Source organism: Diabrotica virgifera, chromosome 10 (genome assembly GCF_917563875.1).
Source record: "Diabrotica virgifera virgifera chromosome 10, PGI_DIABVI_V3a".
NCBI lineage: Eukaryota > Metazoa > Arthropoda > Insecta > Coleoptera > Chrysomelidae > Diabrotica > Diabrotica virgifera.
In genome coordinates, this window is record NC_065452.1 from 113335470 (window position 1) to 113351795 (window position 16326).

The 16326-nt window shown below is 34.0% G+C and overlaps 1 protein-coding gene across 1 annotated transcript in view; it reads right to left on the reverse strand.

The window, feature by feature from the left end:
• LOC114333287 (NGFI-A-binding protein homolog) overlaps window positions 1-16326 on the reverse strand; it is a 242064-nt gene continuing 225738 nt past the window's right edge. The window contains exons 6-7 of the mRNA XM_028283144.2: window positions 15733-15820; window positions 1-479 (exon numbers count right to left, since the gene is read on the reverse strand). Coding sequence (XP_028138945.1) covers window positions 285-479; window positions 15733-15820 — 283 coding nt within the window. The 3' untranslated portion in view covers window positions 1-284. The remainder of the gene's footprint in view (window positions 480-15732; window positions 15821-16326) is intronic.

Here is a 16326-nt window from a genome sequence, read left to right on the forward strand (position 1 = left end):
CAAAGTTTATTAACAATGGCTACAGAAATTGTACTTTATCAAAATATACTTTAAATCTCCAGCTAGTTAAATATTACATAAAATGAAGGTTTAAAATGGATAAAACTGTTAAATACAAAAGAATGAATTGTTTTGATTATAGAATGAAGAAAAACATCAACACTTGTCTTAAAATATAACTTACAACATATCAGTCAGCTCTAATGATTTTCAGATAACATATAAAATCACAGTATTATAAAATGATCTGTCAAAATAATATTACATGTGGGCATGCTCTTCAGTCAATCTATTTCTGTCCGATTTTCCCTGGCTTCCAATATTTGGTTAGAATGAAGGGGCGGGATAATAGCTGGAGACATCGCTAGGGCAGGATTCGCTACAGCAATTATATTATTACCACTAGCTGCTATTATTTGTACTTTAGGAGAATAGTCACTCGAGCCTTCTTCGTTCTCTCCGTGATCTTCTACTTTCCTCTAAAAAGAAAAATGGATTAAAAAAAGCATATACAGGGTGTTTCATTAACAATTGTCCATATCGTAACTGGAGAAACCTTAGCACAAAATACGAAGATTTAACCCAAAACACTTAAATAAAATATTCCTCCTTACCGAGATACAAAGTGTTTTATTATAAATATTCTAAAATGATTTTAGCCCATTGTTCAAGCAACTTTTAATATTTTTTGTTCAAACTTGACACATAGTTTACACATGTTAGGGTATTTTAACTAGTCTTAAAATATAGTTTTCCGCTGTTACCAGAGGCGTGCTGTAGGGATATATACTTCATTTTCGCCCCTTTTTCCCCATCACAATCTACGCCAGTGTCGTAAGAATCATTTCAGCATGTTTTTTGATTCCTTGTTACTTTTTACATAAATGTCATTATTTTGTCTCATTGCGATAAAGTAAGTAGTTTTCAAGTTATTTGCGTTTAAAGATAATGGATTCCATAATAGTCTAAGAGCTAGTGAACCCTCCGACTAACGGTCGTCCTGTAAGGCTAGAAATTTGTCTAGTGATAATTCATAGCACACCAAGGCTAAAAACCATGACCTGACAAGCATCAGCCGTGCACGTGTATCTACCAGGTGAATCGAAAAGTACAAATTTAGGGGGTAAAATAAGCTTTCTCCTGTAAAGTTTACATTTAAGTAGGTATGTTTCTTTAGGTTTTTTGAATCATTCCAAACAGAAAAGGTCTTTAGTGACTTTTCTCTTAGGTTAATAGTTTTTGTTATATAAACGATTAAAAATTTTGAAAATTACGAAATCGGCCTTTTTTAACCCTAAATCGGACATTTAACTAAAAATTTCAATATTGCCAAGGTAGGTAGATATTCTTTAAACATTGATTGATGAAATCCCGAAGAGGTTTTTGCAATACAATATCGAAAACCCCCTTTGTTTTTTAATTGCTAATCAAGCGGGCGCGACACTGTAGTATAAGTGAGGACGTTTGAGTTTGCATAAATTCATTATCTCGAAAAAGGGCAAATTTAAAGAGAAATCCTCAGACAGGTCGATTTTTATTCTTAAATTAGGACTTTTTGGCATATATATAATACTAGTGACGTCATCCGTCTGGGCGTGATGACGTAATCGATGATTTTTTTAAATAAGAGTAGGGGTTGTGTGATAGCTCATTTAAAAGGTTATGTAATTTTCTATTCAGTAATATAGACATTAACATAATTATTTATACGGGGTGTTCAAAAAAAAATTTTTATTAAATTAATTTAGACAAAAAAAAAAGAAAAAAATTGTTTGTACACCCTGTATAAATAATTATGTTAAGGTTTATATTACTGAATAGAGAATTAAATAACCTTTCAAATGAGCAATCACACAACCCCTACTCTCATTTAAAAAAATCATCGATTACGTCATCACGCCCAGATTGATGACGTCACTAGTATTATATATATGCGAAAAAGTTCTAATTTAAAAATAAAAATCGATCTGTGTGAGGATTTCTCTTCAAATTTGCCCATTCTTGAGATAATGAATTTATGCAAACTCGAACGTCCTCATTTATACTACAGTGTAGCGCCCGCTTGATTAGCAATTAAAAAACAAAGGGGTTTTCGATATTGTATTACAAAAAACTCTTCGGGATTTCATCAATCAATGTTTAAAGAATATCTACCTACCTTGGCAACATTGAAATTTTTAGATTATTGTCCGATTTAGGGTTAAAAATGGCCGATTTCGCAATTTTCAAAAATTTTAATCGCTTATATAACAAAAACTATTAACCTAAGAGAAAAGTCACTAAAAACCTTTTCTGTTTGGAATGATTCAAAAAATCTAAAAAAACTTTGTTCGATGCTAAAAAAGATAATTTTAGGAAAAAGCCCTAATCTTTCCCCACGCCTGGCAAGGTTTTATGCTCTTCAGAATCGCCTGTCATTGTACACATTTCTTCTAAATGACTTACTCAAACACATACTTAAATTTAAACTTTACAGGAGAAAGTTTATTTTACCCCCTAAATTTGCACTTTTCGATTCACCTGGTAGATACACGTGCACGGCTGATGCCTGCCAGGTGATGGTTTTTAACCTTGGTGTGCTATGAATTATCACTAGAAAAATTTCTTGCCTTACAGGACGACCGTTAGTCGGAGGGTTCACTAGCTCTTAGACTATAACACTATGTATTAAACTACATTCAATAATAGGTTTATTCTAGCAAAAAGTCAAGCTAGTCAGAAACCGTCAGCAAACAGTTGGTCAGTGAGAGAGAACATAATACAGTCACCAGTGCTATCCCCTCTACTCGCGCTGGTCCACTATTCGCTGATGGTTTCAAACCGTTTGAAACTGATGCTAGAACAAACCTAATATTATGTGTCGAAAATGCATAATCTTATATTGAATCCATTACATTAAAACGCAAATAACTTGAAAACTACTTACTCTATCGCATTGAGACCACGAACGATATTTATGTAAAAACTAACGAAGAATCAAAAAACATGCTGAAATGATTATTACGACAGTGCCGTAGATTGTAAGGGGGAAAGGGGCGAAAAGGAAGTACATATCCCTACAGCACGCCTCTGGTAACAGCGGAAAACTATATTTTAAGGCTAGTTAAAGTACCCCTGCATGTGTAAACTGTGTGTCAAGTTTGAACAAAAAATATTAAAAGGTGCTTTAACCATGGGCTGAAATCATTTTAGACCATTTGTAATAAAACACTCTGGATCTCGGTAAGGAAGAATATTTTAGTTAAGTGTTTTGGGTTAAATCTTCGTATTTTGTGCTAAGGTTTCTCCAGCTACGATATGAACAATTGTTAATGAAACACCCTGTATATTTGAAGGTGTTATTTTCTTATAACTATAATTGAATCGTTTATTTCGGAAACCCGTCAACTGACATTTTTATCAATAAATGAGTTTAATACAGATTCTGATTCTTCGAGTATATACACACATTTTAGTACAGAAACCCGTCAAAAGGCATGACTCTAAGTGGTCCATATGTCAACAATAATATTGAGCTTAGTGCAGAAACCTGTCAAGCGACACCACTTAACGGGTTTCTGCAGTAAATTTCAGTTTTTAGGAAGTTTTTTATATGTGCCAGATTTTGTAAAATCTATTTTGTATTCATGATATTAATACAAATAAAGCCAAAATGTATATATATATATACATATATATATATATATATATATATATATATATATATATATATATATATATATATATATATATATATATCAAATGAAATAGAGAATGTGGAGAAATCCCCTTACGAATAATTCACACATCCACCATTTTGGGTTGGGAAAATTTTTTGAATAGAATTAAAAATCCAAACACTAGTTCTTAGAAATGTGTTTCGCCCTCTTCAACATCTCTGGGCTCATCGGTAAGGAAATTAAGAAACTCATCTTGAAGAGGGCGAAACACATTTCTAAGAACTAGTGTTTGGATTTTTAATTCTATTCAAAAAATTTTCCCAACCCAAAATGGTGGATGTGTGAATTATTCGTAAGGGGATTTCTCCACATTCTCTATTTCATTTGATTGATATCGTACGAGTGGTCGTTAAACCAATAACTTCTCATCTTTTATATATATATATATATATATATATTATATATATATATATATATATATATATATATATATATATATATATATATATATTATGAAGGCGAAGTGAATAAGTCTCCTGATGAGGTTTGTTCTATGCTCTGGCATTATCTACAAACAGAAGTTTTTACAAATGTGTGAAACATCTTGTATGTACCCTTTAGTGACGGCCCATCTGGCCAGAATAAAAATCACTGTGTTGTGAGATTTCTGATGAATCTGTGCGATAGGAATTTGTTTGAGTCAGTAACCCATTATTTTTCGATCAGGAGACACTCGTAATTACCTTCCGACCGTGGTTTCGGGAATATAACACGTGTTGTGCCACATCCTGATAGAGTATATATGTTACCGGCCAAACCCGACTTCAGGACAAAGCACGTTTGGTCTAGGCCAAACTAGTTTGTCCTATCGCGCATAGGCCAAACTAGTTTGTCCTATCGCGCATAGGCCAAACTAGTTTGTCCTGATATATAAAAGATTCACACTTCAGGATAAACTAGTACGGCCTAGTCTAAATCAATTCAGACGAGTCGAAAGTAATTTAGCGAACATATAAGGACTTTTACATGCTGGGAATTCCCAAATCACGTCCCAACAGGGATGGCAAAAAAATTATACATCGATCACTCATCGACCAATTATACATCGACTGTAATCAATTATGTACTTTCGACTAGATTAAATTGGTTTAGACTAGGCTAAACTAGTTTAACCTGATATAAGAACATACACTTCAGGATAAACTAGTTTGGCCTAGGCGAAACTAGTTTGGCCTAGACCTACGCGCGATAGGACAAACTAATTTGGCCTAGGCCATACTAGTTTATCCTAACGCGCTTAGGACAAACTAGTTTGGCCTAGACCAAACTAGTTTGTCCTGAAATCGGGTTTGGCTGGTAACATATACACCAAATCAGTATGCCGAAATGATCCTCAAAGCTAGTAACACTCCGTCGTTTGACGGTCCATAAGGTAAACATTGATGGTATTTTCTTTTAGTACTTGGTGGACCCAATATTACAAGAAGACTGGGAACGCTGATGAAACATGTGGAAGAGGTTTTCCAAAGGAACAAAGAATGCCGTTTAAAGCTCTACATAAAATGAATTTTGTTGTAACATTACTAATCCAGGAAAGTTGTGGTTAAGGAATTTATTGGAGGCTTTATTGTTTCAACGTTTACGTTAAAGAAGAACCTTAATGTTCCTGAATTTCCAACAGACCTAGCTTATCCGTTTGGAAATGTCCCTATTAATATTCAAAAAAAATTAATGACATAAAAAAGTTAATAAAATACACATCTGGATATGTGGCTTTCTATAATAACATCATACAGTGGCTCACAATAGAAGCAGAGTATAACGTGGACAGGGAATATCTTGATTAAGCCTTTCTTTTTTTGATCTATGTTTACTGTTTACTACAGAGCTACAGATGTGTTACTGTATAATCTGTGCCATTTATATTACCTACTATTTCCTTATTATAATAATAAATAAGTTCATTATATTGTTATTTATTTTATTTCAAAGTTCTAAAACCGAAAGAAATTGCCTCAAAAATACCCATAAAATGAAAAAAAGCATTATTTTTTTTAAATCTAATTAGAAATTATTACAACATAATAGACTATGGCATCTGTTTTAGGAAAGTATTAAGTATTCTTAAAAATTTAAATAACAAATTTTCAGTTTTGTGAGAAATAAACAGTTTTTCTTCATTTACCGAAAATTTGAAAAACTGCACTTGACTGGTTTCTGAAATAAACGATTCAATTACAGAAAAAACATTATTTGTATAACTGCTTTATAGTACAGAAAACCGACCCACACCAACAGATATTTAAGCTACCACTCCAAACACAACTTAAACGTCAGAAAAGGAATTATTATCAAATCCCTATATGATAGACCCCGAAGCACTTGCTCCAATGAAAATTCATTTCAGGAAGCAATGCAACCCGTTGTCATTTATAAAAAAGGAATTCCATAAGATTGAAGAAAATAAACAACAAAATATCACAAGCATTCCAGAGACACTCAAAAGAAGAGACTCAAAGATGATAACGATACCATTTTGTAAAGGGAAAGGGCTTACCTATCAGAAAAATGAAAAAGGATAGAAAACAAATACATCACAACAGCATTCAAAACAACTAACACTCGGATATTTATCCTGTCCAAAAACAAGGAAGATCCAAAAATTGCATCTAAAAAATACTCTGTGAATGCAACACTTTCTACGTTACACAAAAAAGGTTGATCAATGGGGAAGTAGATGCGGTAAAACCCTTCCGAACACAATATACAAAATATTTTCGAGTATCCTATGACCACGAGCTAGCAACGTCGGGAAAAAAGTATTTTAAGACAATTGGTTCTTTAATATATTGTTCCCTATACTTCCTCGAACATCGTACCGGCCATCTGGCTACTGATACAGGTTGCGTTCATTACTGCGCAGCACACTTGTACAGGTTAATATATCGAATTTAAAATTATTGTAAGACGAAAAAAATTTTTTTTCATTACTTTTTAAACATTATTAGAAATATGAACTATAATTGCCAGACATTTCTGAGGTTTAAAAAGTAATGACAAAAAAATTTTTCGTCTTAAAATAATTTAAATTCAATATACAGAGTGATTGATGAGTGTGATAAAGCTCAGTAGCTCCCTAGATCCGCTATAGTAATAGATAGCAATAAAACTTATTGTATCAGCTTTACATTACGAAATTAGAATGTTACAGGGTGTTCCATAACATAGTGGCAGACCAAACTTAAGTTTTTTAAATGGAACATCCTATATTTTATTTTATATTCGAAATTTTCTTCCCCATCACAAAAATATAAAGGTTTGTTATGTCATATAGCCTATATAGGGCTTTTACAAAGTTATAACCAATTTTTTATGAAAATCGTAACAAGTTCAGCTCCCTGTATAAATAAAAATAAGGTTTATTGGTGCTATATTTTTTTGTTGACTGTGAAAATTTTTAAGAATTGATGAACTAGCTGCTGGTATGAGCACATTGTGAAATATTATGAAATAAGGGGTCTAATGCTCATAATCTTTTTGAGGGTTTTATTAACTACAGATTGTGGGCGACCGGTTTCGGCGTTTACAATTTGTACGCCATCAGCAGGCCCTTAGAAACTGAACAAAGCTAAAAATAAATGAAGCTGTGTCAAAATACAGTTGCCCTAGGTTAAGTTATAGGTGTTAGCTTTAAAAATAGGTAATAAATAATAACTAAATAATAAAACACAGAAGGTGTCACAAAGGTGTTCGAACGGACCAGTACTAATCTGATGTTAACTGTTGTAGTCAGTATATGATATATAAAGTATTAATAATAACAATTATTGGTACTTACACATCAGTACAAGAAGTATACAGTGTACAGTGATATGTAAGTACCAATAATTGTTATTATTAATACTATATATATCATATACTGACTACAACATGTAACATCAGATTAGTACTGGCCCGTTCGAACACCTTTGTGACACCTTCTGTGTTTTATTATTTAGTAATTATTTATTACCTATTGTTAAACCTAACACCTATAACTTAACCTAGGGCAACTGTATTTTGACACAGCGTCATTTATTTTTAGCTTTGTTCAGTTTCTAAGGGCCTGATGATGGCGTACAAATTGTAAACGCCGAAACCGGTCGCGCACAAACTGTAGTTAATAAAACCCTCAAACAGATTATAAGCATTAGACTGCTTATTTCATAACGTTTTTTAAGAATTGTTGATACTGCTAATTTTCCTTATATCGAATACAGGGTGAGTCAAAACGCAAGTACATTATTTTCTCATAAATTTTAAATGGAACACCCTGTATTTTATATCACCATCGAAAATTATCATTACCGTACTTTAATTTTTGTATGATATTACCTATGCCTAAATTTGTTAGTTTTCGAGATATTTTCATTTTTCAGAGCAAGTTATTAATTAGGGTGTTCTATTTAAAATTGCTGAGAAAATAATGTACTTGCATTTTGACTCATCCTGTATACGATATAAAGAAAATTAGCAATATCAATCATTTTTATAAATTTTGACAATCAACAAAAAAATATGGCACCAATAAACCATTGCTGTTGTGCTTATTTTTATTTATACAGGGAGCTGAACTAATTACAATTTTCCTAGAACATTAGTTATAACTTTGTAAATACCCTGTATAACATAACAAACCTTTATATTTTTGTGATGGAGAAGTTAAGAACATTTCGAATATAAAATAAAATATGGGGTGTTCCATTAAAAAAAAAAAACAAAAGTTTGGTCTACCACTATGTTATCGAACACCCTGTAACATTTTAACTTATTTTGTAATATGAAGTTCAAAGTTGGCTACAATTTTTGTTGTAAACTTTTATTGCTATCTATTACTATAACGGATCTACTAAGCTTTATCACACTAATCAATCACCCTGATTTTGTATTTACCTGTACAGGCGTGCTGCGCAGTAATGAACGCAATCTGTATGAGCAGCCAGATGGCCGGTACGGTGTTCAAGCAAGCATAGCAACAATATACGAAAGAATCAGCTGTCTTAAAATACTTTCTCGAAAACGTTGCTAGCTCTTAGACCACTATACAGTGATGAGCGCGCTACTACATATTAAATTGTGACATAAACATATTAAATTGTGAGATAAAAAGAAATAAAACTAGTAGAGGTGTTAAAATTAGCGATAGTAACTTAAAAATTGACACTGTATTGATTGTTTCCCACCTTTAGACGTATCAGAGAAGTATGTCAACTAAAACTGTCACTGTGACAATTTCATTTCTCAAACTCGTACGATACATCTAAAGGTGGGAAACAATCAATATAATGTCAATTTTTAGGTTACTATCGCTAAATTTAACACATCTACTAGGCTCATCCCTTTTTATCTCACAACTAAATATGTTTTCATCTTTTGCGTTATTTTGCCGGTTATTAGTGCGCTCATCACTGTATATGGTCATCCAAGTGCGTATTCAGAGGAGCTTCTTGGCGAATATTAAAGTGGCTTTACGTCTGGTCAAGCAACAACGGACCAGATTTTTTGTGCTGAGTCAAATACTGGAAAAAAGTAACGAATTCAACATCGATACCTGCCATCTCTTCTTCTTCTTCTTCTTCTTCTTCTTCTTCTTCTTCTTCTTTTTTAAGCGCCATATCCGCGACGAAGGTTGGCAATCATCATGGCTATTTTGACCTTCGAGGCAGCTGCTCTGAACAGTTGCCTTAAGCTGCAACCAAACCATTATCTCCGGTTCTTCAACCAGGAAACGCGAAACGCGTCTCCTTCTTACGCTTCTCCTACCCTCTATTTTTCCTTGAATTATGAGTCTTAAGATGTTATATCTTTCGCCTGTCATCGCATGTCCGAGATATTGCAATTTCTTTCCTTTTATTGGGTTTTCAACTTCTTCTCTCTCTCTCTCTCTCTCTCTCTCTCTCTCTCTCTCTCTCTCTTTCTCTCTCTCTCTCTTTCTCTCTCTCCCTATTCTCCTTAACACTTCTATATTATTCGTTACTGTATGTACCCATGAAATCCTTAACACCTAAAGGACGTTATCCATTCGTTCTAATCGAGAGAGGTTGGTACCTCTAGGAATCATTAAAACGATCAAAAACATCTAACAGAACCACACAATAAAAGTAAAAGTGGAAGTTGCACTAACTGACCTAATTGAAGCCGGCAATGGGATAAGACAGGTGGATTCATTGAGTCCTTTATTGTTCAACCGGATCATGGACGAAATAATAAAAAAAGTAAGAACTAAAAAAGGATACCAAATGGGAGACAAACAACTCAAAATAATCTTCTATGCATACGATGCAATACTAATCTCTCAAAATGAAGATGATTTACAACGTATTCTGCACCAATTTAACATAACCGCCAGAAAATTTAACATGTTAATTTTCCCAAAAAAGACAAAATGCATAGTTATAACAGCAGATCCAATAAGATTTAAATTGGAGCTAGAAGGTCAGATAATAGAACAAGTGATGGAGTTTAAATACCTAGACATCACACTATCTAGCTACGGAAGGTTCGAAACAGAAGTGGAAGATCAAGTGAATATAGCAAATAGAGCCACAGGTTGCCTGAATGACACAATATGGAGAAATAAAAATATCGGAAAATATATGAAAGGCAGAATTTACAAAACAGTCATCAGAGCAATAATGACATACGCGGAAGAAACACGACCCGACACAGAGAGGACAAAAAGATTGGTCGAAACAGCGAAGATGAAAACCCTTCGAAAAATCGATAGCAAGACTCTATGGGACAGAGCTAGAAGTGCAGATATACGACAGAAGACAGGGTAAGAAACAGAAGAATAAAATGGAATGATCACATAAGCCGAATGACAACAGAGTAGTCAGGATAGCGAGAGACGGTTTCCCAATAGATCAGTGGAAGACGATCAGTGGTAAGATCACGAAAACGATGGAACGACAACTTACTAGAGGCACATTGAAAAAACAGACAGTCATGTCTATACAAAAAGAAGAAGAATAATTTATGAAAATTTTGATAATAAATAAAAAAATATGACATCAATAATCCATTGCTTTTGTGCTTATTTTTATTTATACAATGAGTTAACTTATTACAATTTGTCATATAAAATTGGTTATAACTTTGTAAAATACCCTGTATAACATAACCATCCTTTACACTTTTGTAATGGCGAAGTTAAGAAGATTTTGAATATAAAATAAAATACAGGGTGTTCTACAGTGGAACCTCGATTATCCGTCTCTCCCTTAACCGTCACCTTGTTAACCGTCAGGGTCCATACATAAGTTTTATTGACTACATAAGCAAAAACTGAGTCATCATCATCCTGTTTGAGCATTGCGATAAGCCAAACGAATGGTTAATTTGTGATAAGGATGCAAACGGCTATCGATTGCTGACAGATGATGAAATCGTTAAATTGGCAACGGAGGTGGACGAAAGAGATTCAGAAGCTGACACAGACTTGCAAATTGACGGTGGCGGTGTCGATGATGCTATTGTAACCGACAAAGATTTGAAGAAGCTAGAGAAGAAGCTCGATTTGAGTAAAGAAGCTAGAGAAACTGCATCACACCTGCAACAATTGATCGAGTGATATTCTCAACAAGAAGAAGCCAATAAAGGAGATTGCATGACCCTAAGCCGATTAAGAAATTCAGCTGTTGCAAAATGTGAAGCAATACTAATACAAACAAAGATTAGAATATTTTTTTAACTATTTATAATGGGAAATAAGCCACAATATTATTAAAAAATGATTTTTATTAACGTTTCGACGCCCAAATCGGGTGCCGTTATCAAGATACAAAATACTACTAAATATTTTGACAACGGCACCCGATTTGGGCGTTGAAACGTTAATAAAAATCATTTTTTAATAATATTGTGGCTTATTTCCCATTATAAATAGTTAAAATTGTAAAAATGCCACAAGAAAATAGCTTCAGAAGAACATAAAGATTAGAATACATATTTTAAGCCAAATTGATTCGATTGTACGTACACAAATCCTTCTTATATTGTCAAACAAAACATACAAATAAAATTTGAGAGTTGTAGGTTCTATGAACTTTTTATTTTTGTTAATGTTCTCTTAACCGTCTTTTCGATTATTCCTCATACCTTTGGTCCGGTGCCCTGACGGATAATCGAGGTTCCACTGTATTTAAAAAAAAACATAAGTTTGGTCTGCCACTATGTTATCGAACATTCTGTAATATTCTAATTAATTTTGAAATGTGAATCTCAAAGTTGGCTACAATTTCTGTTATTAACTTTTGTTGTTATCTATTATCATAACGGATCTACGGAGCTTAACCCCACTAATCAATCAGCCTGTACATATATAATTCTTATAGTTGATAAACGTATTATATTATTGTTGATTGATGCAACCCAACTCCAATGATAAATCGCTGTACCGATTAGACACGACGATAAATTAAAACAACTCGATCGATAATAAGTTGATGCAACCCGATACCAACTTCAACCCAACTCCAACTTCGATAAGTCGCTGCGATGCACCGTTTACACACAATGATAAGTTGCAACAACTCGATTGATATTGATAAGTTGTTTGATTTATCGCTGTATAAACGCCGCTTAATAAGAATGGTAAGGGCTACAATGCGTAAGGTTGTTTGTAAATTAGAAATACAGCGTAAACAATCACAAACGTTTGAAACGCATGTCGGACTGGGGCAGCGGACTTAAGATGCTCTGACAGGCCTCCTTTTCAACATACATAGTTTCGTATAACAGGCAGGCTAGAAGAATGTACGTACACCACTTTATTAAGTGTTTAAAAATATGGGCTACAAATAAATAAATCAAAAATCAAAAACATGGTATCAATACGTAGGAAGAGAGCCAGAAACATCAATCTGATGACCAATAATAACTCCTTACCTTAAGAAATCAACCGGAGAATAATTTTGGCAAAAAACATATTGCCAGTGCTGACATATGGATTGGAAACATTGACCATCACCAAGACAGATGATAACCTCTGATTCTCAATTTCAAAATTCAAAATTTTACCTTGTAGGTATTATTCATAATATATCCTACATTATAGTTCATTGAGATCAGATTCTTAAGGAGCTTTTTAAACCATATAAATATATGAGTACAGAGTGTTTCATTAAAACTAAAGATGATGGACCAAGCTATACTAAAATCACAATAAAGATTCACTAGAAATAAACAAACCAAGACACGTTGAATGTTACAAGGAGCACTCTCAAATCATGATTTACAATGTATGTATAATGTATATGCTTTGCAAATCCCAAATCATAATTTACAAAGTTTATACTTTGTAGATCCTGATTAGCGAGTGCTCCTCGTAACATTCAACGTGTCTTGTAGGGTGGCCCTTAAAAATGAAATTTAAAAATTTTCACCTCTCACCCCCTAAAATTTCCATTTATGGAGAAACTTAAAAATATAAATTTTTATTGAAATCTGAAAATATTTAAAGGTGGCCACGGGCCCCTGAGACCCCATGTAATTGAAATTAGTCATGTACTACGAATTTCAGCCAATAATGTAAAAGATATTAATTATTAATCGCTTATCAGTTACAATTAAGCACAGGAATACAGAGTATTAACATTTAATTAATGAAATTAAATTTTATTAATAAGGTTAATGGGTTATACAATAATTGTTAGATAAAAAATGGTATTCTCTCTTAGTTCAAAATTATTTTTTCGTCGCATTTATCACAATTTAAACAAAATTCTCCGTATTTCCATCTACTCCATTGTTTATTTCCATGTCTCACATTGGAGAGAAAGTGAACTTTCTCTCCATGGGCGTGGCCGGCGTCCAGTTTCTCAAACAACACAGACAGAAGTGTATTTGCTTGGATCGCATGAACGGGAAGTTTTGGGAGCAGAACTACCATCATACAGGCAAGCTATTGGACACTTTATGTACCTTCACACAGTGGAAAAGAAAACTATTCGGGATGCTGCGAAAAATCGAAAAACTGAGACTCACAAAATGAAGGAAGAAAAGTTTGTTGAACGTCTTGAGGATCTTTTCGATATAGCCCACGCAAATGCTTTGTATATGATTACCATCCCAGAAGACAAAGAATTGCTACTCTCGCAGAGACAGAAAGGCCGTCCAGGATGCATTGCCGGTTTGGACGTGGTTGAAATGCAACGACAACGTCGAACGCGATCACAACACGACATGGATATTATGTCATCCCAAGTTCAGCTCACGACATGGATATTATGTCATCCCAAGTTCAGCTGATATCTACTTCATCATCTGAAAGTGAAATGGACTTTGATAAGAATGATAATGCTAACGTTGGTGCGACCGTGACTTCTGAAGGTGAAACCTTACCTAAAAGAGCACGAATCAAAATCATGACTTCTGAACTTTTGTCCGCCCTCGATAAAACCCAGGTATCGTCCAGGTAAGCCACATTTATTATTAGTGAGGTAGCATCCAGTCTTGGTCATGATGTAAACTCGTTAGTCATCAGTCGCAACTCTACCCAGCGCGAGAGAGATAATTCGAGCCAAGATTGCAACAAAATTAAAAAAGGACCTTTTAATTTCTGGACCTGTTATTGTTCACTGGGACGGTAAGCTAATGGAGGACTTAACTTCCAAGGAACATGTAGATCGCCTTCCTGTTCTTGTGTCAACTGTCAATGGTGGATATGAACAGCTTCGGGGTGTTCCAAAATTGCAGAATGGAACGGGAATTGCCCAGGCAAATGCCATTTTGGAATGTTTGCAGGAATGGGGTATTGTTCATTAAGTCCATTATTGTTCATCAAGGTGGTGTTCCAAAGAACCTTGTTTCTATTATCCTGGAGCCATGCATAGGGCGAGATGGATGTCTAAAGTTATGTATGCCACAAAGATATGGTTGCTCCGCAGCCAGTGTAAGTTGAAAACTTCGCAGCTGAAAGTAATTTGCAATTTAGCGGCCTTCGCAGTCACCGTATACTTGAAGGCCTGGATCAAAGCACCCTTAGCTATTGAAGCGCCATTCAATGATTTTCGGCTTATTCAAGAGCTCCCAGCACCAAAGAATTGCCACTGTAACAAGCCAAAAACACTTATGGTATCTATCTGAACACCTCATCCTGATGAGTCTTTTTGATTCCAGGATACTTTCAGAATCAAAAAGATTAATGGTTGCAACTATGGAAATAGAAGCTCCTGAACACCCTCCAAAACGTGATACCGATATAAAATCTTCTGCATTTTTGGAGAGCAGAGGTCTGGAGCAGTTCTTTACTATAAACTCCAAACAATTCTTCAACATGCTTTCACTTCCTGATGACTTTTTGAAAAGAGATCCGGTTCAATTGAAAGATGATGAAAGTTTCAAAGCAGCCAAAAGTATGGTGAAGAATTTAGTGACGACAAATGATAGGATAGAAAGAGGAGTTACACTAATTGAAGAATTCAACAAAAAACTTACGAATAAGGAAGAACAGCTACAATACCTCATACAACTAGTTGCGGCGCACCGAAAAATGTTTCCGGGCGCTACAAAAACCGAAATCATGAAAACAAAACAAGATAATAAGTAAGAACTATAGTGAATTTTTCTATGTGTTAAAGATTATAGAAACTTTAAGGTAAAAATTATGTAAATATGCGTGTGTAAAAATTATGTACCTAAATGTAATGAAGTAAATAAATATCTCATATCTACCAATTATTTAATTGTCCAGACCCGGGGCCATCTTTAAATATTCACCGATTTTCATGAAATTTCGCACGTTTAAGTTTGATGTATAATGGAACACTTTTGGGGGGTGAGATGTTGAAATTTCAAAATTTAAATTTTCTCATATATCTTAAGGGCCACCCTACTTGGTTTGTTTATTTCTAGTGCATCTTTATTGTGATTTTAGTATAATAAATAAATATAATAAATAAATCACTCTGTACATTAAAATTTGGACGCCACTGGAGATGTATAAGATCAAAGTACAGTAGCTTTATGTTATTTTGCTAGTTTAATTAAAAGTAAATATAGGTACTATGTATATTAATATGGGACAATATACCTGTGGACTGCTAGAATTGCTGGAGGTAAATTGTAAATCAGATTCTTCCACATCGGCCCCCACTGAGGATCTTCGTGACGTATTGCCTCTATAAATAAAATACAATTAGCACAAAACATCGAAATAGTAACATAGTAGTATAATTATCTGGCTGATAAGCGTTTCATTTAAACGATCAACATCTTCTTCTTCTAATGGCTCTAAAACCCTTTGTGAGTGTTGGCCTGCTTAACAATGTTCTTCCATTCTGCCCTGTCGGATACTTTCCTTCTCCACTTTATGATGTTCATGGTTTTAACCTTTAACTACCCGCGCATCAAGTTATAACATAACTACACGCGTGGCGTACTTTGTACGCCACAAGAAAATACACTTAAAAACAGCGGATTTGTTTAATTTTTTTTTGAAAAAATACACTTAGTTGTTTGTTATAAACCTTATTCGGCATCAGTGAATACTTGGAGTTCCTTTTCAGTAAGCCAATTGGGATTTATAACTGGAATCATGGAATAACTGGATTCCATGATAAATAAAATTACTAATAAAAAAATTTTTTAAATGTGATTTTTTACAAGAGAAAAAGTATTGTTTCCA